The sequence below is a fragment of the Pipra filicauda genome, unplaced genomic scaffold (assembly GCF_003945595.2).
Source record: "Pipra filicauda isolate LSUMZ 115617 unplaced genomic scaffold, ASM394559v2 scaffold80_size11013439_pilon, whole genome shotgun sequence".
Lineage (NCBI taxonomy): Eukaryota > Metazoa > Chordata > Aves > Passeriformes > Pipridae > Pipra > Pipra filicauda.
The window spans coordinates 9,093,689-9,121,102 of NW_024104987.1; the positions used below are offsets into that span (position 1 = coordinate 9,093,689).

At 39.3% G+C, this 27,414-nt stretch overlaps 1 protein-coding gene across 1 annotated transcript in view; it reads right to left on the minus strand.

Annotated features, from left to right (window-relative positions):
* B3GNTL1 (UDP-GlcNAc:betaGal beta-1,3-N-acetylglucosaminyltransferase like 1) overlaps positions 1–27,414 on the minus strand; it is a 112,693-nt gene that overhangs the window by 30,546 nt on the left and 54,733 nt on the right. The window contains exon 7 of the mRNA XM_027715657.2: positions 1,692–1,787. Within this exon, the coding sequence (XP_027571458.2) occupies positions 1,692–1,787 (96 nt within the window). The remainder of the gene's footprint in view (positions 1–1,691; positions 1,788–27,414) is intronic.

A 27,414-nucleotide genomic window follows, 5' to 3' on the forward strand; every position in this document is an offset into this window, starting at 1 on the left:
ACATGTTTAACTTATCACTGGTAATTTTTAAAACTAGGAGGACACACCACACATTGTGGCTGCAAAATCATCGGGATTAAGATTGTCAGTGCATTATGGCTGAATAACCAGTGGCACAGTTCCTACACAATTACACAGGGAGGGCAAAATAGAAAAAAAACAACTCAAAGAAAAAAACAAAACAAAGGGAAACCCCCCCCAAAACTAAAAGCAAAAAGCACAGAACAATAGTCTGTTTAACTTAACCTCTTGAACTTTATCATTAGGCTTGCTGCTCTATTGTTGCTCCTGCTTTAACTTGCTTGCTTTCTTTTTTGAGCTTACTAACAGTGCTCGAGAAGTCAAACATTCTTCAGAGTGTAAATACAATGATAAGAAATAATAATAAAACAGAAATAAAGAGCATGGGTCAGTGAATGTAGATTGTATTGGGAGCCAGGCAGCATTCCCAGCTCTTCCACTCACCCACCAAGTAATTAAGGGCAAATCTTTTCACTGCTCTAAACAATTCTGTTCTCTGTCTGCTGTCTCCTTAAATTATAATTTTTTTGGCAGCCCAAAGAATAATATTTGTATATCCTCATACACATATACATGTGTGTATGCCTGTGTGCATGTATATATACACACTATATGGCACTGAAGGTCTTCATTTAGAGGCTATAAAAATAACAATAATAATAATAATAATCATAATGTGTTGTAGTTTAAATAATAAAATAGAAAATAGCCTTGGCAGATTTTTTTAGTGTACTAATAATGAAGGCTTCTCCCCCCAAAAAATTCAGAACCACCCATTCTAGCCCTAAAATCTCACCAAAACCTCTGGAAGCAAAACCTCTCAAGTCCAAACCACACAGAATGGATCCAAATGTATCTGAATTAGATCTATTTGCCAATATATTTCTGGTACTACCAATGGACACCCATGGATTTTATTCCATAAACATGCTGACGAGCTTAAAGCAACTGAACTGAACTTATGCAGGAAATTTCTGAAGAAAAAGAACACCCAATTGTCAGGGGAGGAACTTCTCAGGTAACAGTCATTTAATTTGTAACCTCTCAGTCCTGATGCTGAGGAGAAGCTCCTTAACATCTTCCAAAGACAAGCACAAGAACTGGGACTGACAAGTGGATACGAGACAGGTGGATAAATGAGATTTAATGCTTGTAGTATTATGGCACATTGTGACCTCCCCTCCTCCCTTCTTTCTTCATCTCAGGGATATAAATCTTCCCCCTCAGGAGAATGTACTTTCACCTCTTTGTCATCCTGACTGCACCTTTCTTCCCTCCCAATCTCCTTCACCAACCTGCCTTACCTTGCAGAGATAGTTCATAACAAAACTATGGGCTCACCTTTTTTTAGCTTTCACATCTGCTGCATCTATTTCAGGGACTAAAGAGGAGCTTTTACGTCTGAATCCTTTAATTTTTCCAGGTATATTGACATATCTAACATGTGTCAGATTTAACTACAATCAATTCAATCAGCAGAGTTATCCCCAAACAACTTCAGTTGGTTAATGACTGTTTTTAGAAAAACAGGTGCATGGTGTGACCCAGGTTTATTTAAACCTCAGTTTTCATCTATACCCCTTCTCCTAGTGTTCCTTAATAACAGGTTTAGGGCTTCCTGAGGCTGTTAAACAAAGGGATGGTTCCTGGATATCATCCACGTTACTCACCTTTCCCCCCTCATCAAATTTTCCCACGTGAAAAAACCACTCTCGAGAACAGAACCAGGTTGGCATGATCACAGTGGGTCCGTGGGAGGTGAACACCTAGGAAAGAGGAAAAAAAACCCAGTCACTTAATAGAATGTCTCTTGGGGAACAAAGCAGAAAAAAACCTAAATCTGGCAAATACTTGGCCTGTGCTTGACCTTCAGCAATTTCAAGCACTGAGAAATGCAGGTGTTTAAAATTCAGTGTTTAGTGCTGAAAGTGCAGCTTGAACCAGCATCTCTGAGGTGTCACAGCCCAGCAGGTGAGTCCAGTTCCTGCTTCACATTCCATAACTTCCTCTTCTATCATAAGTTGCAACACATGCAGAATACTTACAACTTTCCTTCAAATTTAGAGTTTTATACTGGAAATGGCACTTATATCAATAATAGCAATGTTGACACTTAAGTGAATGAATTGAGAATAATCATGAAAAGTTAAAGTTCTTAAACTGAACCCTCTAATTGTTGTGCACTGATTTTCCATTTTATGTTCCTTATACATATATGAAGTAGGAACTTTCACTGATCTTTTATTTCTGCCAAAGACACTTAAATCCTAATCAAGCTTGGACAAGTAAAATACAATTTGTTTTAAAGGTTACCTGAGCACTATGGGTTTGCTATCCAGTGGTACCAATCTCAAAAGGCCATTGGAAAGGAAGAGCTTTAGGGACTGAAAAGGGAGTGATTATTAATTTCATCCTCTTGACTAGTCACAGCTGAGAACTCTACAAATGGGTCTTTGCAGCTTTAAACAAACTTGTTGTAAATACAACTGTGAAAGGAGCCAGAATCTGGATTACTGAAGGTAAACTGGTTCTTTCTTTTAGCACAAGATGAAGTATCCAGGCAAGGAAGAGACTGAACTTATCAAACACAATGTGCAAAGTGAAGGCAGGAGCCTGTGCCTTCACTTTGTAGTTTCCAGAAGCTACAGAGCACACCCTGGTTTATGAAGGCAGAAGAAACCAACTTCACAATTACTGTCAGTCAAACACTAATGACAATGTAAGGTGATAATTTCATGGCATGTTACAGTGGTAATATTAATATTCCTGTATGGCTGAAGTTCTTAAACCTCAGAGCATGAGTGTACATTTTGTCATGTGCCCCTGAGCACCTACATTATAGAGGTGTTCTTGATTTCAGCCTGGGATGGAGCTCCTTCAACTCTTCTTATGTCTGGCAACTTCCACTTCCATTGAGAAATATGGATATAAACCCCAAAACAGACACTTAGATCAATTTCTCCAAATTAATTAAATTAGAAATCTAATCAAAATTTAACAGGTGACCTACTCCCACTCTTTTTATGGCATGAACTATCTGCCCGAACCCAGACATCCACTTCAGGGGGAAACACATGGCATGGTAACTCCAGGAACACACAAAGGGATCTGAGGGAGACTCATCTTCACACAGACACTCCAGTTTTAGGCAGTCATATTTAGTCTGAACAATCCTATCACCTAATGGCTGTGGCTTAAAACATCAGCAGCTTGTCTATAACTGAAATCCTCGAGCTTCAGAGGGGCTTAATGTCAAAAACTCCCCCCAAGAGTCAGTGGGAGCTGAAAGAGTCAAAACGATCCCAGAAAACCAGAGCAGACATGAGTACTTAGTACATGGTTATTAGCTCCACATTAATTACAAGGGCAATTGAGTATGGCCTGAACCAAACAATGACCAAACAGTAATCCCAAAAGAAAACAGCAGTAAGGAGAAAAGCCAGGCCAGAGTGCACTGCATTGAATCTCACTTCTGAACGAAACAAAAACTTCAAAAGAAAGTCCTGAGCCTATGGGTACATGTGAGATGTGTTTGGAGAGGCCACAATGCCATTTCCTCAGTGCAGCCAGGTCCATCAGAGAACAGAAATGCACTTCAGCCCAGAGATGGAGCTCAATGTAATTAGCCATGGTCACGTGCAAAGAGCATCCATCCCAAATATCTGAGATAATCTGTTCCACTCACATGTATGTTTTAGTGAAACTGAACAGAACAAATTTGAAACACTGAGGAAAAACATCCAAATGCTACTTATGTTAACAGAGATGATGACATGAGGATGATTTTATAGCAGACCACCACACACTGCATACACCACTGTCTTTCCTAAATGCAGCAGTGCTCTTTGGCTCATTGTCCATCTCAGAAAAGATACTACAGGAGAATAACACAGACAAAACTGTCACTGATGATGCCACACATGATTTCAAGGAATTATCCTTCAAGAAAGTCTTTGACCCTGGGACAGCACACCAGCTAAGTGCCAGTGAATTGGCAAATAAGCTTTTTCTATGTTAATATTTATAATGCAACATCAAACCTAACTTGAGGAAATTTAAATTTGCACTTCTGCCACAAAGGACAAATTCATGCTGCTTTGTCCCTTGCTGTATAACAATAATGTTTGGGAAGCTGAAACTCCTTTGCTGTTGTTGTTAGCTAAGTATTCAGCTGGATCTCCTGATACAAATAACCACAAAGTCAGCAGTGCTGCCACAAAGGAGGATGTGGGAAAAGAGGGCACCAGGCACAGAGAGAACAGCAAGATCATTTTTTTCAGCAGCAGTCCACATGGTACACAAATAATCTTTAACCTGATAAAACTGTATGCTCAAAGTCTAGATTTACAGTACATCTCCATTCATTTCAGAGCTCTCCCACTCATCCTGCCTGTGACTACTCAACTCAGTCAGCTCAGTCACAGCACTGGCACTCACCTGACCCCATGAGAGATCAGAGCACTACATCAGTTAAAAAGCCATTATTTTCCTCTTTTTTTCCAAGAGTTAGTTTTCTATAGCCTTAGTTCTCTGAATCAGTTCACTGGGGGGTCAGAGCAGCAATACCACTGACACACTGGAGGGGGAAGGAACAAGCTTTGGAGAAGAAAACAAGACCTCCCTTTTTAGTCACTGCCCACAGTGAATCAGTCCAGCTGTAACATAAAACTGCATCCTCACACTGATGGGAGGGGAACTGGCCCAGGAAAAACACTAACTCCTAACAACTGCACTGAAACACTGCAGCATCTGCCAAACTTCTGAAAACCACCTTGGAGAGCTTTTGAAATTTTATCTTCAAGAGAGAGAGAAAAAAAATAACCTCAACCTTCTGCACTTTGGAAATTCTATATTTCACCTTGGTTTAGTCAGATGGGAAAGTCTCCTCTGTATTTCTTTGTTGTCTACTCTTGTCATAAACTCTTGCCAAGGTGTTAAAAGCTGGTCAAATCGCCTCACTCTGTGATAAAAACTGCAACTTCTCACTTTGTGAGACTGAAACTCAAGATTTTATCCATAAATCTTTCAGTTGCATGGACTGGAACAAGAAAAACAAAGAGAACATGCTACTCTTAATTTGGAAATCCAACAAAAGCAGATTTTGAGTGATGGTGCCACGAACTGCTTTGTTTAGTTTTCTTGGAAATGTTCTCCAACTCTGCTTAACAAATGTCCTGTGTTACCTTGGAACATCAGTGGGTTTTCAGTCCACCTTGAGTAGTTAACTCAGTATATTGGAGAGCAGCTTGGACCTGTGAACCTTTCACATATGGCTGGTTTGGAAGATTAATGCTTAATAATAGTTGTTATTAATTACAATACACTGTATGCTGTAAAGATTATCTAAATATTATCTAGTTCAATGAAACCAACTTATTAAAAACCCACTACAGAGCCTGTAGAAGAATGTATAAATCTGTTCACATTTAGAATTGATGGAGAACAGTGTTGTCATACCCAAGTTGGAATCTATCTGCATCAGTCTCCAGGTGATGGAGACAGGCTGCTATTTCAGCATTGCATTCATTAAATTATTTAGGACTTTATTATCATCTGGGTTTATTCCAAGGATCAAGTAGCAAGTAATTGGAACTGGTTTGTTCTTGTTAACTGTTTGGCTATCGAATTGCACCCAACTATTACACAGATTCCCTGAAAACAAATCTAAAGAATACAAAGAGTTGATAAAGTGACTTTCATTGTTGTGTTTCAAAGTTGTCAACAGCACATGGAACTCTGGTCCCCACTGATGCTCAGTGCAGATCATGTCAGCATTCAGTGCAAGATTTCAGTTCCAATATAGAGAAAGGCATTTATATGTTTATAGTAACTTCTCAAGGAAAGTTCTATTTCCTGAAGCAGCAAATCAAAATCTAAGAGCAACGTGCCAAAAGCATAAATGCAGATGGTGAAACAACCTTATCACATCAGATATCACCATGTCATGCAGAACACAGCAAAGAAACCAGGCAGTTCACAAACAGATTTAATCAGGGCCCAGACTGTTTTCCAGTGCAACAAGATAATTCCCTACCATTCACCACACATTTAATTCAAAAATTTTCAAAATTATATCCACACAAGTCAAAGATTAGGAACAATCTTCTCTGTTGGGATAAACAAAGCTTTTCAGTACCCAGGGTCACACATTAACAAGTTATAAGGTGAAAAAGAAAAGAAAGCAAATCCCATGCAGGAGGGCTGCAATGATTTTGTGAGCTGCAGGCAGACCATCAATCCTGACTCTGAAAAATGATGTGTTAAGATACCTGTGTGTTAATTCAGCAGTGAATGTCTCAGGACCTCATTAATAAAGTGTACCAGCTTTACATCCACAACCAGGTGCAGGTTTTAGTGTGAGAGAAGAGGTACAGAAGATAAGAGAGGAAAAGACCTCCTCCTGCTTCAAAGAAGTATTGGGCAAATAAGATTTTTCAAAAGAAAATAATAACAACAAGCTTTATTCAAGCTTTCATTAAGCTTTAAGGAACCTAACCTCCCAATGTGGTATGGATTACATGCAGTTGGTTTACATTGTACTGAACTGTTGTACCCTTTTGCCTGTACAAATAACTGCCTGTGTCACCTCATCACTGTGAGCTTCAGCAGCAGCTGAAAATCCCTCTCTAAAGAAGCTGGGATGAGGCCCAGCAAAAAGTAGATTACAGGAATAAACCATGCCTATCTGCCCTGAAAAGCTGATATATAAACAGGAATTCTGGTGCAGGCCTGACTAAAAATCAGCGTTACAATCCCAAACTCTACTTAGCAACAAAACTAATCAAAAAGAGTCCTGAGAATTGCTAATGCCAGTGAAAGCAGAGAGCATTCAGCACCTCTGAGAAGGTATTCCAGCCCTGCTCCTGGAAAATTTACAACCTACAGCTCCCCATGATTTCCTTGGGATCTGAAGCCTGAATGAAGGCTGAAATGCTTCGGAGTTTGCAGGAAACACAGGCTCTGCAAGAGCAGGACCAGTGAGAGGAGCTGGGAGATGATGCTTCCTTGGTTCCTGTACCTGTTTTTCTATCCAGCCTTTCCTACTGCCGTTTGAAAGGACCCTCATTGTTTATTTTTTGTGACAAAGATTATACAGATAGTTCCCTGCAAAGTAGAAGTTCTGCACTGCAGTTCCAAACCCCCTGGTCCCTCATAGTTTGTTACTTCCTCAGTGCTTGTCACCAGGCCATTCACCTCCAGAAAAGCACAGCAGTCCTCCTTATAGGGATGTGACCTTTACAGCACAATATAAAACTTACACAAATGGTATTCCCTGTGTTAAATAAAATTTTAATACCAAGTCTCTGCAGTGAAACCACCACCTGAAATCACCTCCCCCTGACATCTCTGGCCCCAGCAGAGCCCTCCAAAGAATGAAATGCAGGGTACAGGGTGGTTTATAGCAGGCTACACTTTCCCTATGTTTTCAGTTTTGGGGGTTTGTTTGTTTGTTTGTTTGTTTTTGGGTTTTTGTTGTTGTTTTTTGTGTGTGTTTTTTGTTTTTGTTTTTTTTTATTTGCTGTGGAAAGAAAATCCGTTTACAAACTTTCCAAAAGTAAATATTTTAACTTGGGGTTTCTAGTCCAATACCTATATATTGAATTGGCTGCGGCTTTGCTTTCTGTGAGGCAGCCCCTGGCAGCCTCATTGTGCGGGATAATTGAGGGCCGACCATACTGCTGAATATCTCTGTTTCTTAGCTGAATGCCCAATAGCGAGCACCATTCTTCCAGTCTTTTTCAGAGCTTTTATCTACTAATGACGATGAATTAACCTACTGCTGAAGCCAAAACAATAGCTGCATGCAAAGGGAATAGCCTGTATGATTTTAGCATGTCTTACATCTTTTTTTCCTCATCTGTAAGCTGCTAAAAGTGGTCTTTGTAACATCCATGCCTTAACAAGTCTCTCTAATTCTTGGAGAGTTTCCAGTATTTAAAGAGTCAAGTATTTACAATGGAAGAATTACTCCATCCAGTAAAATGAGGCATTCTGCACCAAGAGTTTGTCTACTTGGCTTGCTGTTTGTGCTGAGCTTTTACCACAAAAGACAGAAAACAATCTGCTTAAAGTCATGTTGGCAGGTCCTAAATTGTGATTAGAACAAACAAGAAATCTGCTGAGAAACAACACTGCCCAATGTTGATGTAAAATAAGTCTTAAAGGTTACCTTTTTGATCATCTAGGATTTCTTCACTTAGGATTTTCACAAGATGAGACTGGATTGGTCTTTCATATTTTGAGACAATACCCAAATGAAGATAACATCCCAAATGAAGGTAACATAACTGAAGTATTCTGTTATTACAACAAAATATATATTTTTATAGCTGTTTGCATCTCAAAGATCTATGAAAACCAAAAGGTGCCATCAAGGTCCCTTCTGCAATGACAGGACAATTCTACTTGTGTCAAGAGTTAAAAAAATCTGTAGTGTTCAGAAGATTATTTGAAAGCAAGGACTATTTATTTTATGCCTGTAAAAACATCAGCTGTGTTTGTGACTTATTAGATAGTATTTAACAGGTGACAACATCAGAAGCATCTCCCTACATGGAGAGATCAAATTAAATTAATCACTTCTAAAGTGCATCATGCTATGGCCACAATTAACTAAGTAATCAGTTGTTTCCTTCCCTAAAACTTGTAAAGAAGGAAACAAATTTACATAAAAAGCAACACACATAAAATTTTTCCCCACACCACCTCCTAAAATTAACGTTCAGTTAAAATGTAAATAAACCTCCTGGCAAATCTCAGCATCAGCAAATTTTTAAATGCAGGTTTTTTGAGAGAGAAACATGAAATATTTTCGAGTGCTGAGGATTATGCAAAAGCACAACATATCCTTCATGCTCATGGTCATTGACTCTCCTTTTTAAATGAACACTTGTGTTAAAAAAGTTTGATGTAACTTGGGATTGGGGGACACACGACCTCCAGTTAAATGAAAGAAATACAAACACCTTATAAACTAGCAAGGTAAGGAGATCACTTTTGAATTTGAGAAGTTTAGCTGTGTGCTAATGTACATGCAAAAAAATCCACAGGAGAAATATTAAATATTCATGCAAACTCACTGTATTTATTTAAATACAAATTATATTTCTTTTGTGTGTTTTTTCCCCCCTAAAGACTTTTAACATTTAAGGAAGGTTAAAAGGGAAAACTTAGAGCAGACCTTAAACTACAGATTCTGATTATCTGATTAACAGCTGCAATAGTAGAATGTTTTCTTTAGGAAATCAAAGCAAACTTTACTCTAAATCTCTCCCTCATGTCTTCCATCATATCACAAGTCTTTGGGGGGGTATCAAAGGACCAAATGCATTCCTGTGCCCCGAGAGTGTTTGATTTGTGTCCTGTAACACTTTAAAACTGTGAACGGGAGAACAAAGAAGAGACAGAAAATAAAAACGTATTTTAGGAAAAATAATTGTCACTGCTCGTGCCAGAAACAGTAACACAGCAGAATTTACAGGGGGAAAATGTAGGATCTCAGAGGGTTTTTTTTTACACAAATGGCCTAACATCAGCCTTCTGCACACTGTCTCTAATCTCTTATCTCAACCACTTTCTCATAATGAAATATATAAATACTGAGGAGGGAAAAAGAAGAAACCAGTACCTCAGCAATAGTTTTTACACACATGTACATTTCTGATAACGAAAGGGACCCAATACATGTCAAGAACCCAGCGATCTGTTGCAAGAGTTTGTTTTTCAACAGTGCAGAAGACAAAGCTGGAAAGACCTCAACCAACCCGGAGAATATACAGAGATAAAAATTAAGTGCCCATCAATTTGTAGAAGTTTGAGAAAAAGCAGAGCCCAGAGCACTACAAAGCTCCCCCCTCCCGTCTGCATTCTCCTGTTTCAGCCTCCCTAATAACTTGTTGATGGGTTTATATGTGGGATTGGATTTTGTAGGTTCTTTCCCTGCCTCCCAGCCAGCAATGTGAGCAACATTTCCTTTAATTTGTGACTGCTCTGAACCCCAAACTCTCCCAGCGTGGGCAGTTTGAAGGTCACACAGTATCTCTGAAACCCTGTTTGTGCATCACCCCTGACATTTGTTCCTGGGGTAAGTTCTGCCTGAGCTTGGCATTCCCTGCCCCTGGTTTGAATTAGTTACTCTGCAGTCAGTCAGTCAGTCAATCTATCCAGCATGTTAAAACATTTTTAAAGTCTCCAGAACTCAGTGATAAGAAGGCAACGAGCAGCTTCAGATCTTCCAGGCAGAGGCTGGTGTGAGTTATATCAGGGCACCCACACTCCAACTGGAACGACACAAATCTGCAATAAGGAGCTCGGATTGGGGCCCAGGGTCACCCCAAGGCAGAGGTGGATAAGCCCATCTCTGCCAGAGAGAATCTGGGCAACTCAACCCACCCAAAATCTCTGTCACCACCTCTAATGAACCCAGTGGAGCTCCAGAGAATGAGGCTTCTAAATTCACTGGTTCAGGTAAGCCCCTCTAAACGGGTGAAAATGCCTAAATCTCGTGTAGCCATATATTCCTATAATCAGACTATTATAATTATCCTCAAATTGATGACAGTAATTTCTGTAATATGATTAAATCGATTTCTGTAACAAGAAATCCTCTCTAAAAAGCTGCTTCAGTATGTGAATCTGATGGTAAGCAAAAAGCAGCTAAAATGTTCAAAGAATTAAGGGGAAGTCAGTTCTGCTACACACGTAGCAGAATTTTAAGTGTAAAATTGAATGTAAAAATATTTTACATTCTTTTTTAATACCTTTTTCTTATCCTGTCCTGCAGAAATATTTACACCTAAAAGGACAGTAAATGTATTATCTGGCCCTCACATACATCATCAGTAAATAGTAATGGCATTGTAGAAACAACAGAGTCTTGCTATAATGTCAAATAAAAACTACCAATAAGCATCTAATGGAACTCAGCTGAATCAGAAAAGAAAATGTTGATTTTTCAGCTGCCAAAAAGTTGAAAATCAGTGGAGGAAGCAGATGTTAGAATTGTGCTTCATGTAATTTAAAATCTGAAAACAGAACAGCAGTTTTGGCTATGCTGAAACCCAAACATGGCTGTAGCACCAGCTGGGGAGGATCTACTAAGCAGTTCTCGTGATTTATATCTTTGAGAGCTTCATGGGTCACTCAACATAAACAACCTTGTTTGTCTCACACATCCTGCTAAAAATGATTAAGATTTAAATGAGGCTTCAAGTCTCTGAATCACAAATTCTGAAAAAGGTAGTGTAATACACAACTGCACAGTAAGAACGTATCTTACAAATACTGTGATTAAAAGTATTTAATAGGCATCATTTCCCTGTCATTGCTTCATAAAATTTAGATAAAAGGTTTGATAATTTTTCCAAAACTCCATGAAATTGGTAACAAGAACTCTGCACGTGCTACTTGTAAAAAAAAATAAGACAAAACCCAGCAATCCAAGGGAACTTTGAGCCATCTCTATATTTTTTCCTAATTATCACTGGTGATGAAGGTTGATCCAATCTTTCCTACAGCAAGTAAAACCACCAGTTTGGACATTCTTTTTGGGAACAGCAAATCTCTCTGCCAGCATGGAGAGAGTGTTCAGTGTTACCCACCAAGCAAAGGAGGAGCTTCACCAAACAGTCGTGGTGACAAACAACTACAACTTCGATTCTCAAGTACAATGCCAGCACAGCAAAAGGTTAAAAAAAGTAAGAACATTAATCAGATTTGTCCATAAGGCTTCGTCCAACTTAGCTTTGTCCCAAGCACAATCCATATATCAACAATACTTATAAAATATTCACTATTCTTCATAATTGTTGCATTAAAACATTATGACTTCTCCTATTTTGTCTCGATGTCTGGGGAAATCTATGAGAAACTGAGTTTTTAATTAACAATATAGATGATTTCTAAATCATATATGATATATATATATCACATATACAGTATATGTGATTTCTCTGAGTCCCTGTGCAAGAAGAAGAAAACCAAACACACTTCTAGCATTCAGGCACCTCTGCCCTGCAGCATCCCTGAACTGTCAGTCAGCTCCTTGTGGCCAGCACAGGCAAGTCTGGCTGTTCTGAACCCCTTCACAGAATCATTTAGGTTGGAAAAGACCTCAACATCCCCCTTGAATTGCATAAGAAACTCAGCAAATGGAACCCTCTGGGAATTAGCCCCCCATGCTTGGGTTAATTGTATCCAACAGAAGCACTATAACCTCTTTTTGGAAGTGGGGATCTCTGCCCTTTTCAAAACTGCACCACTTCACAGGGAAATCCTACATAAAAATAAATTATTGAACCAGAAGGATCCACACATTGCAGTAACAGAGTCTAAGTTCCAAAATCAGCATAACCTCTCAAATAATCTTTTAAATCCTGGTTCAGGAAACCATTCCCTCAGTAGCATATATGTAGGCAAGCTGCAGATGTTTAAATATTTAGTTGGGCTGAGACACTTCTGAACAGCAATTTTTCACACGTGCACATGTGTTATTATGGCCCAGCAAAATTCTTTTAAAATTGGAAGGAGAAAAAAAGCAGCTTTTTCAAGAGAAAATCAATCTTGAAAAAGGCCATTTCATCTATAAAAGCTATATTTATGTTACAAAGGTTACTCACATCATTTCCACGAGCAACAAGTCATCTTTTCTAATTTGAACTCAGCGAGAGAACCACAAGTTGTGATGTTCCAAAACCAGCTGTTTAGCCACACACCCAATTTTATGATAACAAACACGTCCTTCCCCTTCAAAAAAACCCCCAAACCTTCAAATACTGCCAAAAGACCATTAAACTAAAGGGGTCTGAAATACCTTCAGGACTTGTTATTCTGGCACACTCCAACTGATACCCTGTGAAAAACAGACCTGTGAAAAACCCTCTGGACCTCTGACAAACAGCCTGTGTCAGTGCAGGGATGGTCACCAGCCACAGAGAGAGGGAATTCCAACAACTGTTCTCTGGGCTCAAACCTCCCAAACCCAGCAACATCATTCCTAAATATATAAAATACTGGCTGGCAAGTCTTCCAGCTTGCTAGTGCAAATGAAGAGGAGAAATCACCTCTTTAAAGCTCATGGAACATGAATAGTTGTTCAGTTCAGTTAAAATTTCAATTTATTTTCCTACTTGGCTGAAACATGAGAAAACTTTGTTCTAGGAAGAAGTAGAGAATATTGTGCTGTATGTTATTGCTGCTATTTGTACTGTACAAGTGCCATGGAGGATGAGGAAAGAAAATATCCTCCAGGATGAGAAAAACCTCCCTTTGTCACCAGAGATCCTGTATCAGAGGAAACAAGGGAAGAACACTTACTATAACACACACACACACTTTAGATGCTTCCCTGCACCAGGTGTGCCAAGTTTTTAGCATTGCAGCAAGTGTGACACTTCAAGCACTTTAATTTGAATTAGGTTGTTTATAATAACCTCTTCCCTTCATTTCCAAGGGGAACTTCTCACATGTTTCATGCCATACCATGATTCTGTGTTTACACCAGCTGCCACTTAGGAAAGACATAAAGCAGGTTTATATACAGTCTCTGCAAAATGTAAAGTTAAAAAATCACACTGAGGGGCTGCACAGTGTTTTAGGTTGAATGGAAGATGTTTCTGTTTCCACTTTTATCAGTGAAAGTCCAGACTACCTTCACTGACTTCAGTGGAATTGCTGCATCCAGTGCATAACTGGATGTGATGTTTGTACCTTCTGATCCATCACACGGCTCTGATGTGCCTGAGAGATCCTCTGCAGGCAGACAGGAGCTCTCTGGGAGAGGGGAGGTTCCTCAGCTCAGGTGTAGTGCCAAGCCAAGGCTGGGCACAGGGCTTCCAGTCACACCAGAGTCAGCAACATCAATTCATCACTGCTTTGACCTGGGATAAAACTCCTCATCATCCAGTGTGTCAACACACCCAGAACAGAGGCATTTCTGTCCCAACCCCGGGTCATTTGGATATTGAGACTGTACCTGGAAGTTCTTAAGTCTAAATATTTTAAAGCACAGCTGCAATTTAAAAAAAATCCCATTTTTATACACACAGAGCAAAACAGAATAAATAGACTATTTCAGCTGGAAGGGACCTACAACAATCCAACTGCCTGAGCACTCCAAGGCAACCCATGTTCTTAGGGCCATTGTCCAAATGTCTCCTCAACACTGACAGACTCCCCACCGACCACCTCTCTGGGAAGCCTGGTCAGAAAATAACAGACACTTTAATTTTATCACCACCAAAAGATGATTGGACAAGTTTTACTCAGCCTCATCATGTTACTTTGCATAGTTCAGTGACAGGCTGGGCTTATTCTCAATTTCCAAGTTGTAAAGCTTCCAACTTCCAAGCTATCAGCCCAGATACAATTCTGCACATCCTTTCCTTTAGCACTTGCCCTGCTAATTCCACTGGGCCCCACTGGCCATCCCACCCCACCACCTTCCCTAAGTGCCTCCTCCCAGTGGGATTATGGATGGGATGGCACTGGACAGCACTTTGCCTCTCCTGTCACTCACAGTCAAATGCCTGAAACCTTTACTTTAGGGAACACAAAATAAACCAGCTGTCCTTTGAAGGAGAAGGGCAGGAATATAACAAAATCTTCAAGAAAACAGAAAAGAATAAAAGAGAGAATTTGAAACTTCCTCTGCTGTCACAGCTGTTCTGGGCCTTGCATTCTGTTTAAATATTTTTCAGTCTAACAGTCAAACAGTTCAGAAGAACACACTGTGTATGCTGTGCAGCCCTGGACTATCTCATTTCTGCTGCACCCTGAGACCTATCACCCCTTTACATGAACTGAAATAAATAAATAAAAGGAAACCTTTAAGATCAAGGTATAATGCTATGGAATTAGTTAACAGATTTTTAGTTCAAATAAAAAGACAGGTGCCTTAAGGTGTTAGTTTATCTTCTGAGCTACACAAAATATTACCCGGAGAGCCATCAGTGATTCAAACCAGCTTATTCAAGTTAAAAACCACCCTGCTTTCTTCCCCAAACCCATGCATTTCCTAATGATGACACTTTATAAAAATTGCAAATTACTCCAGCTTCAGTAGTCGTTTACAAAAAATGAATCTCAATGTTTACTGTATTAAACTAAATATTATAAGTCAGAAGTGCTCTGAGAGCAGAATGGGTACATGGAGAGAAGTTCCTCTTGGACTGCAGTGTTTTAACAGATGTTCTTTTCAGAGGGTGGCAACTTTTAAGATCTCAAAGGAAGTTTTTCAGTGATGAAAACTGACATAAAGGTTTGCTTTTCAAGCATATTTTATCTATTTCATTCCTTCCCTTTATGAAAAAAGGTTTGGGTCAACGTTCTTTTTGTTTGAATTGGACTATGCACAGTTTTGACAACATCTTAGTGTTTCACTCAGTTTTTCACCTGTTGTCACAATAGCCTTGTCATTCTGTATTGTTCCAGACATAATTTCTTTTCTTACTAAGAAAGACTTACTAAGAATAATAAGGTAATTGGTATTGTCCAATTCAACATCACTCCTCGTTAGCCAGCTGCAAACACGAGGAATCCTCAGCATTGCAGCTGCTTCACAAATCCAACCATGATTTTAAACATCAATATTTAAAATAGCCAAAGAATTTAAAATCCAAAGTCCATTTCATATTAAAAACCATAACCTTGTCAGGAATGTCCTTCATGTTCTAAATATTTCCATTTAGTAGAAATAAACCAATCCCTGGACAAAACAGGAAAGTTTGGCTTTCTAATGCAAGAGAAGATGAAGAACCTTTACCTTTGAAGCTCTTCCTGAGTGTGCAGCTTCAAAACCAGTCTCAGCCCACCCAGTTAATGCTGCCCAGCTCCTGGATGAGCCCTTGGAGTGCAAATGGACCCCACAGCTTCCAAGTAATTGTGGAAGCACAGAAATGCATCCTATGCTACCAGGTGAGCCTGTGCTGTAGTTCATTTTCAACAGCTGGAGCAAAGCATGAGCTTTTTACAGCATATTACCATTGTTGCTGCTTTTCATAAACAATAGAAATTGTCCCACAAGACGTTGGCCTGTGTCCCACAGCTCCAAGGATGTCCAGCCCTTGTGTGGTGGCTGATCCTGGTCTGTGGCCAGGTGTCCACAAGACACTGTCTCACCCTCTTCCCTCAGCAGGACGAGGGAGAAAACAAAATGAAAAGTTCATGGGTTGAGAGAAAGGCAGTTTAATGAAAAAAAAAAAAAAAAAAAAAAAAGGCTGAACATGGAAGCAAATTAAAAAAAAAAGAAAAAAATGATTTATTCCTCATTTCCCTGGGAAGTGGGGCCTCACTACACAGAGTGGCTGCCCTGGAAGACAAATGCCTTAATTAATGCCTCCCCTTCCCTCTCTCTGAGATTTTATTGCTGAACATGACGTCATACTGCAGGAATATCCCTTGGGATAGTTGGGGTCAGCTGTCCTGGCCATGTCCCCTCCCAACCTCCTCCCCATTCCCTCTGGGATGTGAGATCCCTGCTCAGCCCTGGCCAAACCACTGGTGTGTCACCAACACCAGCCCAGCCACCAGTGCAGCACAGCTCTGCTCTGGGGAAAGTGAACTCCAGCCCAGGCAGAGCCAATATACCTTGATTTGTTCTTTGGTTAAAAAGTTTTTAACCAGAATAAATCCCCTTAGGCTGCTCTGGTTCTGAGTACTTGCAAATATCTGAAGCTATTTTGTTAGCAGCTGATATCAGTGAAGAAAACCACAGCTACATATTTAGCCCCCAGTTCAGAGCAGTAAATAACTTCCCCTAAATTCAGCAAAAGACATAAAGTGGTGCTAAAATCCCCGTTAAGTAACTCACATTCTGATGACAGATCACAAGTTTCAATCCTGTAAGGAGAAAATTCTACACTTAAAAGAAAGGCTCTTGGAACTCAGGGATGATTTATGTCACCCTTGGGCATTTCTCTCTCGGTCTCAAAATTAAGAGAAACTGTTAACACAATATCCTGATCAAAGAGCATCACTGGGTAACAGAACATTAATTTTTCTTTCTCTGTTTGGAAAGGTAAAACATCAGTGTCCTCTGGGAAAAGAAAAATAATCAGAAGTAGAAGAAAGATTTCAAAGATAAAGGAAGATTAAAATTCAGCTCTGCCAGACACTGTTCAGGTGCAGAATCTCTCTCAAGATGACAACTGTTGTCTCTGACCTTTATGCAGCAAACCCAAGCTAAATTCAAAGTTCAGCATGGAATAGGGAACTGAAGCAAAATGAGGAGAGAGAAGGAGGGAAATGGAGTGGGGGAAGGTGATGGAAATTAATGCACCCCATGAAAGGCACTTGAGCAGGACCCAAAAGCTGCAGATAAGACTGCAAGAACTTGTAGAAAAATCTCCAAGGCTGGGAACAGCGAGCAAAGGAATTGCTTAGCTTTGCTTCCTTTATGCTTTATTCAGGGAAAAAAATTGGATTTTGCACGGGTAAAGGAACTAGACTATGACAAGAATTGTCTGCTGCTTTCATCAGCTTATACCATCACAGCAGCAACTCCGAAGACCCCAAATTTTGCCCATCCACTCAACTCAAAGGAGGTGAGGTTGTGTGTATGGCTAATACCTTTCAACATGTTCCAACACATCTTGTAACTCCACACTCGAGTCTAATTCACATGAATTCATCTTAAAGAAAAACAAAAGTAACATGATATACCAATTTATTTTATAAATGTCTGCACTTACAGACCAAAAGGTGGATTTGTTTTAATTTCATCTACATTGTTTTACTGATGAGATTTCTAAATCCATCCTAAATCACCCTACACCAAATGGATACCTATCAATTAATTTTAATACATTGTCTCACTCTGCTGAGCTGCAGAGGCTATTAGAATACATAACAAAAACCTCTTTTACAGATTTCAGACAATACATGGAACACAGAGAGAACAATTTTGATCGTTAATCAAAAATTACTTCTTCCCATGAACATTTACTTTTTTCTCTGAAAGTTTGTCTGCCACAGAAAGCAGAAACTACAGATTAGTAAGGAAAAGAGTCAACCAGCTTCTATTTGTCTTTCCACAAACATTGCCTCTCAATGGAATCTGCTCCAAGGTTAAGGCCTATCCAGGAATCCCACACACCCCGAGTGGAAGGAACTGAGACACTGGTCTGATAGAAGGGTCACAGTAGCAGCTTAGGAAGAGATCCCAGGGGATGCACTTGCACAGAATATATATTTGGCATATACCAAAATAAATCCAAGCAAACATAAAGCTTGTTCACAGTTCCGCCTCATTTCGGATTTGAATATAGACCACATGTTTGGGGATTAGGCTGGTGAACCCAATCTGCCTCTTCCAGGACACAGCAATGTAACAACTGGGCTACAGAGCTGTCAGTTCTTTCATACAGACCAGCTGTGCACCAGGTTGTGCTCCAAACACTGCTCTTCCTACTGGAAGAGCATCTTCTGTAACAAGAGCCTTGAACACGGAACACGCCCAACTGAGCCAGTGGCCTTTCCACAGGAGGAAAAACCCACACACATTAACACTGCAAAGAGGACACCCACAACAATATCCCTTCAAATACCCCTTTTTTGTTTAGTACTTTATTCACTGGGAGTGTCTTTTTTATCAATTTGGGTAGGAAAGAAACTAAAGCAGGGGAATTGCACTTGTACTTTCTCCACTGACTTTACTGCTGCCCAAATGATGTTTCAGCAGACAGCAAACAGACCTCTATGAAGAAAATAGCCCACCAAATTCTAGAATTACAGATTAAAAACCAGACACGAGCCAAATGAGCAGCACAGGATCCATAAATCTCAGGCAACACTAAATTTTCCTGAAGTTTATTTTTTCTTTTGATCTCGCTCAGCAGATTAACCAGGCTTTCCCAGCCATCGGGACCTAATACTTTGAAAAAAGACATACAGAAAAGCTGACAGTTTTTATAATTCATTTCCAATACTTATGCCTTTTTTTCAACCCTTTTCAAGAGCTGATACTTGCACATGACTTCAGAGGTACACAGAAAAGATGGATAGTAAATCCTGGAGGGGAAAAAGGCCCCCATTGCTTCTTGTCTTGCACTTCTAAGAAAGTAAATGTCCATGTTATGAGTTAATGACTTATGTTAGTCATGTTTTATCAGATATGTTTTGTAAAAAGCTTCCAGGCAATAACAGGTGGAATAAGAGTCACAATCCTGTTTACAAGGGTAACTCTCCCCTTTAAAAGACAAATTTATTAAATGAACTATAGAAAGAAGCCAGTGCAGTCTCAGCTGGGAATCAGAATGGAGGAAAAACCACCTGTATAATTCAGACAGTCCCAACAGCCTGAAAGAAAACATGACTCAGAGCTACTAAAAATCTCTCCTTTACACCATCAAAAGCCCATTTTTGGATGCACAATTACTTCCATTATTTGAAGAGCTTCCCTGTAAAACTTGCCTTGTGTGACAGCATCACGGGGCACAGTTCCTTCCATCTTCCTTCAACCTCTTTAAAAATTGCACAAGAAAAGTCTCCTGCAGTGGAGAATTCAATTTTGTCCTTCAGCTCACCTGACTGACTGACTTAAACAAATCCACGTGAGGTCACATCATCTTGTGCATAACATAACCTTATTGTGCATAACATAACCTTATTGTGCATAACATAACCTTATTGTGCATAACATAACCTTATTGTGCATAACATAACCTTATTGTGCATATATAACCTTCTTGCATAAAAAACATGCCACAGCAAAACAGACACATTTCAGAAATGTCACTCTGACCATAAAGACACCTGTGATTCTGGGTAAGAACACACCTACAGCAACAAATTGGTGAAATTCTGTCCCAAGCTGACACTGCAAAAATTGCAAGTCTAAAGATCCAGTGCCCATGAGTAAATATTTTCACTTACAAGCATTATTGCTGCCTCTCAGACAGGTGCTTAATTTTTTATTATAATAAAAGCCTCAGGAATACACTGATGACAGAAAAAGGCAGCAATAAAAGCACACCCCTCATGTTCCAAAATCATATTTTTTGTTTGCACCACTTGTATTTATCTCCATAGAGTTCAATTTCTATGTCAGAAGTTTGTGATACAAAAACAGAACCTAAAAAGAGACTTAGGACAATTTAATGGAGTATCACTTCAAGAAATGAGGTGAATGTATTACTTCTATTAGGAACCACTGCCCTGAATGGTCCCAGTGCAATTCCAGCAGGTCAGAAGTGTCAGGGATCAATACAGAGATCCCACTGTGGGCTGTGGGCTTTGGCAGCTTCCCCGTGTCACACTGTGACAAGCATGATCTGAAAACTCGCAACATAATTCAGTATTGAGACAGGAAAAGAGATTAGAAATGAAAATCTTGTTCAAAGTTGATACTTATGCCAGACCCACCAAGTTGCTTAGAGAAAGCTTTATGCAGAGAGTTAAAGCTGCTTTGTTAGGCAGCTTTAGAAATATTTCGAGCTGTGGGAATTTCTCCCCAGTTCGCCCTCCTTCCCTCCCTTTTTTAAGTAAGAACTTGTATGAACCAGTATTCAGCTCCAAACTTCAGAAAGCATACAGGGCACTGGGTCATCTGCATCACAATGCCCAATTCAGCCTCTATTTAGATCATAAATTATGTTTCACTATAAAAAACCCCTATTTCCTGTCAAAATAAAAACGCTCGATTTTGACAGTGAATTTATAAGCCTGACCAAAAAATAGACCCCAGTAAAAAACCCTAATTAACTTAATTTTATTTAATGCATCCCCATATGGAGGCAGAGAGGACAATTACAGATTCATAATTTTATTATCTGGATCAGAAGATTATTTTTGAATGGGCAAAGAATGGTCCTACACAGCTAGGAACATATAAATGGTAAAGACACTGGACTACTAACCACATCTGTACTGGTTACAACCATATTTCAGTAATCTTTTAGTTTTTGCCTTGTGAAACCCATAATATTTACCTTAATAGTTATAAGCTGCAAGTGATCTCAGTTTTTCTCTTAGAAAACTTCAGTTTGGAAAAGAAATGCTGTATATTACAAGTTTTATTTTGTATTGCTCCCTTCCAAAATAATAGAAGATTTCTGGACCCCTGCACTGGTCTCTTCAGAGCTGAGAAAAGCAATGTGTGAATAAAACAAGTGACATATACATGACATATATATATATAAAATATATATATATGACACTTATATGACATATATATGTTATACATAATTTATATGTATATATGACACTTATATGACATATATATGTTATACATAATTTATATGTATATATGAAACTTATATGACATGTAAGTTATATATAATTCATATATATAACTTATATAAATTTTCAGGTTTCACTTCTTAACTAAGGAACTTTCAAAAATGCCCTTTTCCAAATGCAAATTATTTCCCAGCAAAAGAGCTTATATAATTCTACAATCTAATCATAAAATAAGTATCTAAATTTTTGAGATATTAAAGTCTACGTTTATTTGTCCTTTTTTTTTATTCCCTCCCCTCTGTCATCCCTTTTTTGTTTTTCCTCCCAGTGAGTCCTCAGCTTGAAACTGCAGGATGAAGTAAGGCAGCCTGTCCTGTCCCTGGGAAGGAAGGCCCAGTTTACAACCTCCTGACTGTCAAAAGTGCCACTGCCAAAGACAAGACAAGGGAAACTCAACCAACCAACTAAAACAAAAGTAGGGGGGGGAAAAAAAATCTCCAAAGTGGGGGATTTTTATAAAAATAAGGAGCCCAAAGAGCGAGTAGAAAGCCAAGATTCTACTCAGCAAAGTCTATGAAAACTCTGCTGACTCAGCTGAGTGGTCAAGGGGGATTTAAGGATGGAAAGCAGACATCACCCCAGAGCTTTATTTTTAATAAAGGGGCTGAAACACGAGGCTGACTTATAGAAATCTAAGGTGAGAAAGTCACCATCTATTGGCATCTACTTTACTGTTTCCACTGGAGGAACTGCAATGAAGGTCCAGCTCCCCTGAAGGAATCCCTAGGAACAGTTGAGCCATTCCCAAAACCAGGATTCTGTACCTCCTCTTCGTTAGCAGAATCTCTCCTATTCTGTACAGACTAATTGGCAGATGCTGCTGATATTTTGAGACATTTTTGAATGTCCATAATTCTCTGTATCGCACTGGGAAGGTGTATCACACCTCCTCATCCCTCTGGAAAATTCTACACCAGTTCAGTTACTTGCCATCCTTCTTATTTGAAAAAAAACAAGCCATCAACATGTTGTAACAAATGTCCAAATAGACATTTCTCCTCCCATACAATTGTAAGGCAACTACTAAGTGTGGGTGCAAATCCACAATGAACAAAAACCACAGTATTAGGGCAGAAAAATCAGCATTTGCTCTTAACATCACTCCTAACCAAAAAAAAAATGGCAAGCAAGCATCACTTTCAAACTCAAGCTATTCCAGATCAATGCATCTGGAATTAATAGATCTGTATTAATACAGAGTACATCATAAAACAGACTTTGAGTAACTGTTGGAACAAGGATAAATATTACTTTATCATTTTACTTTTTTTTTTTTTTTAGTAATATTTCCTGATTTCTACAGGTTTTCACTTAGGTTTTAGATACAAACAATAGAGCTTCAGAACACCAGCACTTCCAAATAGCTTGAAAATATAAGCACCACTGAGAGATTTCATTCAATGAAAATGACATTAACTGTCAACAAACCAAGTCCTATGAATGAATTAGAATTCCTTTTCTTTATTAAACTCTCCTAATCACACAATTACTGCTTGTTAGGACAAGTTCCCTACGCGGTCCTTCTGTCAACAACAAATAATCAGCTTCACCCACCTGAATATTTGGATAAACTATTAGAACTAATAATGGGGAGCCTGCATAAGTCCACTCTTTGTCTTCACTCAAAGCATGCTCGAGCAAACGACACCAAGCAGACTCAGAGTGAGCAGGGCACTCATGTGCTCAGTTATCTAAGACACAGACCTTTTGGGTTCATCTGAGCAGCCACACAAGCCATTACCAGCTGAAAATGTGATCCATTCTCACCTGACAACCTTTTAAACTTGTAGCAGAGATGTCAGCCAGCATTCTTCCATCCACTTTATCAGCAGGCAGAGACGTGACCCCGGGCACGAGCCGGTATCAGTCTCGGAGACACCCAAAATCTGCCTGCACCAACAACATGTCAGAGTTGGAGGAGCTGGGGATGCCCCAGCCCCGGAAGTGTCTAAGGCCAGGCTGGATGGAGCTCTGAGTAACCTGGTCCAGTGGAAGGCGTCCCTGCCCACGACAAGGGTTGGAATCAGATGATCTTTAAGGTCCTTCCAACCCAAACCATTCCATGATTCTCTTCCCTTGACCACCTCTGGCAGTTCACCACACTTTCTAACAGGTATGTCCTCCCTGGAGTTCACACACACAGTGAATCCTCAAGTTCCTCACCTGGAGCCACAGTTCCTGCCTTAATCCATCCTTACTTTTCACTGTAATTCCCAGAAGAGGGAACCCTGGAAAATGAAGAGCTATGTTGTTCAGTCTCTCTGCCACAGTTTACTGACGGAAATCAGATTTGGCCCCATTGTCCTCCCCCAATACAAAACTGAGGCAGTCAGCTCAAATTACAAATGGCATGCAGAGAAATGCATTTTCAAGAAGCTATTAGTGCTTTTTATACAGGATTATGGAATGAGGCATCACAAGCTGTGATGATATTAAAATAACCCTACGAATCCAGTAGGGAAAGAGCTTTGCTGGAAATCTTACATAAGGAAAAATTCCCTAGATTAAAGGATTTAAATAATGAGCTGTCAAACAAGGCTTCTAAGGGTATTTACAAGATGAATTACTATTTTCAAATCCACACAGAACTCTGCTGTACTGCCCAGTGAAAGCCAATATGGCCATTTGTTCTATCACTCATGTTAACAGCCCAGCCAGGCCACGTCACACCAACAACTGCAATGCTTAATAGCCCACAATCCAGGGGGGATCCTCCTTCCTATGGGAATGAGACATAAGGACATTAGAATGTACAACTGCCAGGTCCTTAAGGCCTGGCTTTGCATTCTGCACAGCTACAGCCACAGAAACGACAGTTGGAATATGTAAAACTGAGGAGAAAATGAAATTTCCTGGAACGACCCAAAGTTTCTGCAGCAGAATAAACATATCCAGTAATTCTGATCTTCTGCTGCCTGCACAGCATAATCAAAAGAAGAATTTAATTAGAGAGCTGTTGGAAAGGCAGTAAACAAGAACCATGCATCCTCATGTGCACTTTTGTCTTTGCTTTAAACACACAGCCCTTACACATGAGGAAAATGAATTATTTTGCCAAAAATATGCCAAAAGCTATTTACCAATAATCAGTGTTTGAGATTATACACAGTGTCAATGTCTAAAGCTTCTATAATAGAAGTTGCTAATGGAAATTCTTCTCTCCTGTCAGGACTTTAATACCCTCATGTCAACACTTACACTGCATTACTTCCTGCCATTTTTTTTCTACCTTTCATCCTATTCTATACAAATGAGAACATTGTAAATACTTATCTTCCCAGTACTCCTTATAAATCCACTGGCATTCTAGATCTTTTTTGTGTAACTGCATATAATCTATACACAGGCATATATAATATGCGTATATAATGCTGTTTAAATGCATATTTTTATATATATATATATATATATATATATGCACACACAAACATCTGAAAAACACCCAGTGCTTGCAGCTTGCATCTGCTGCAGGTAGTTGTTTAGATATTTTATCTTGACACTGGGCTCAGTATTATCCTGGGTACAAGTAGAAATTCAACTTGCTTTTGATTTTTGAAGAGGTCTAACAAAGTTAGAAAAGCTCTAAGAAACTTAGCTGAGCATCTCTAACTTTTGTTAGAGCCTTTGAGAGCAACATTTAATTGAGTGATACATTTCCATCTAGCTCAGTAATTCAGAGGTTAAAGGGGAGAGACTGGAGGGAGGAGAGAGGCTTCAGCAACTTCTTGTCAGTATTGAATTGTAAATAAAGGTTTAAGCCTCTCAAAATTCTACCTTTTGTGCAGATTTCATAAAGTCTTCACAGATATCAATTAGGATTATTCAAGGCCTACAGGTGTTTCAAATTCCTTAGATGCCCTGGTGATTTTAAAGTGCTTTTAAATGTATGTTTCTACAACCACCGTTATGCTTTCTCAACAAGCAAATTAAAATTCCATAGATTAGGAAGGCAGGGATTGCTTCAGTTCATTAAAGTTTGATCCTTAACTTCCATTTGCTGAAAATCCATTTTGTTAGGTAAGACTAAGCTTATATTTCATGATATACTTATTTTTTTTTTCCCCCAAATACTTACCTAAAATTAGCTCTACAATTTCCTCCAAAAGCTTTTCATAAGTATGCACTTTTGACTTAATCCAGGGGTACTTTTGATTTAATCCAGGGGTACTGGTCTAGTGGAGAGCACACTGAACATACACATGTTCTACAACTTCTAAAAAATTAAAGCTGAATTGCAATTTATTTTGTTAAGGGGAAAATCACAGTAATGTCTAGAATTTCCAGCTGTAACTACTGACTCCCTAAAAAAGGAGCAGTTTAATTCTACTATGGCAAATAAGCATGAATTAGGAATTGGCAGAAAATAAACAGAATAGATTAAAACTAATGTTAAGAGAATGTATTTGGATGACCTGTGAATACAGCAAGGAAATGCCTACAGGTATTTTAGTACCATGGAGGTGATCAATTTATCTACACAAACTACTACATAATCTACAAAAACAGCTTCATAAACTGATAGTACTTCCTTCCTCTGCACCAGCAGCAATCTTTGTTAGCAACTAATAAAGATATCTGCTATTTTAGAGGCATTTTCTTCATGTTTGCGTGTTAAAGAAGAACAGAACCAGAAACAAAACCCACAGGTTTGCTGTGTTACAGCAAACATCAAGCCAGGATCAGCTCAAACTGAAAGAGGAAAAAAAAAAGGAAAAACACTTGTCTGGATAATGGCTTTGAGTTTTTCAACAGACAAGTTTCATGGAAGTTTCATTCACAAGAACATTGTAAACTCAGCATCACTCCCACTGCCAGCTGAACATGTCCCAGATACAAAAGCAAAGGGCTGATAACAGCACACAGCACTGTGAAAATGCTCTGTTAAATAAATCACTGGCTACCTGATGCAAGTTGTGCAAAACCCTCCCATTCTCCTCTTCTATAAGTACAGGTAGACATTTGCCCCATTCTCTGGGTTCTGTGTCTGTCTCGTGCTGCTTCTCTTGCTTTATGAAAGGGGTGCTCATGTCTTGGTGGAAGCCTTTGCAGAACTGGGATTATGAAAGTGAAGCCAGAGACAAACAGCTGGCACTGTAGGGAAATCTCTCATCTGAGCAGAGGCCCAGCTAAGAATTCTGTAACATAACACGCTTTGTTCACCTACAAAATACCTATGATATTTAGAAAAGACACTAAAAACCATTATCAGTTACTGTCTACACAAGACTGGCTATACAAGACCTATTCCCCCGTGTTCTTCTGAAACATATATACAATTGCCAGTAATTTTTTGCCTGGTACTTTACTGTATAAACAGCCTGTTAGAAAAGTCACCATCACCAGCAAAGCTCCCCCCAGCTAAACCCCTCTTTTGGCTTTGCCAGACTGTCTTTTTAAACAGGAAGCTGAAACACATAGGTTATCTTTTTTTCTTTTTAAATAAGGATGCTATCTTGGTTTAAACTCTTTCTTAAATATAAATATGACTTTTAAGTCTTCATTGAAAATACTTCAAACATCAAGATTACCCTTTACCCAGCTGCTCCCCCACACATCAGTAATACAATGTTAAAACAAAAGCAGACTTTCCATAACTCATATTCCTAAGTCTGTGAATCAAGATTTGTCTTCATCTTTGCTTTAAAATATGGTGCATAGAAAGTACTTTATATAACCTGCAATGATCAAGGGTAATTTTAAGAACAAACTTGCTTTGCTTCTGGATGTACATGTAGGGCAAGCATAAGATCTGAAAACCATCATGTTAGAGGGTGAGAGTGACAGGACTGGTGACATTAGAAAGGGAGACAAAGCATTGAGGCCCAAAAGAGGTGCCAAGACAGTTTGATTGCTCATCAAGACCAAGGGGAGTGAAATTTGGATTAATAAATAACTCCTGTCAAACTGATTTGATGGAAGTGCTGCCCAGGAGTTCAATGGGACTGGCCCATGGACAAAAGGGTTGTCCCATGTTCCCCATGCCCACCACCCCTTCCTGGCCTCAAATGCCCATCCCCTCCCTGGCACTGGTTGTGCCCCTCCTGCAGCTCTGGGATGGACTGACTCAGCTTGCTAAACTGGCAAAAAAGGGCAGCACCAAATGACAAAGAAAAGGAAGTGAGAGGAAGAGAGAAGGAGGAGCTTGGCAGAGGTTTTGGG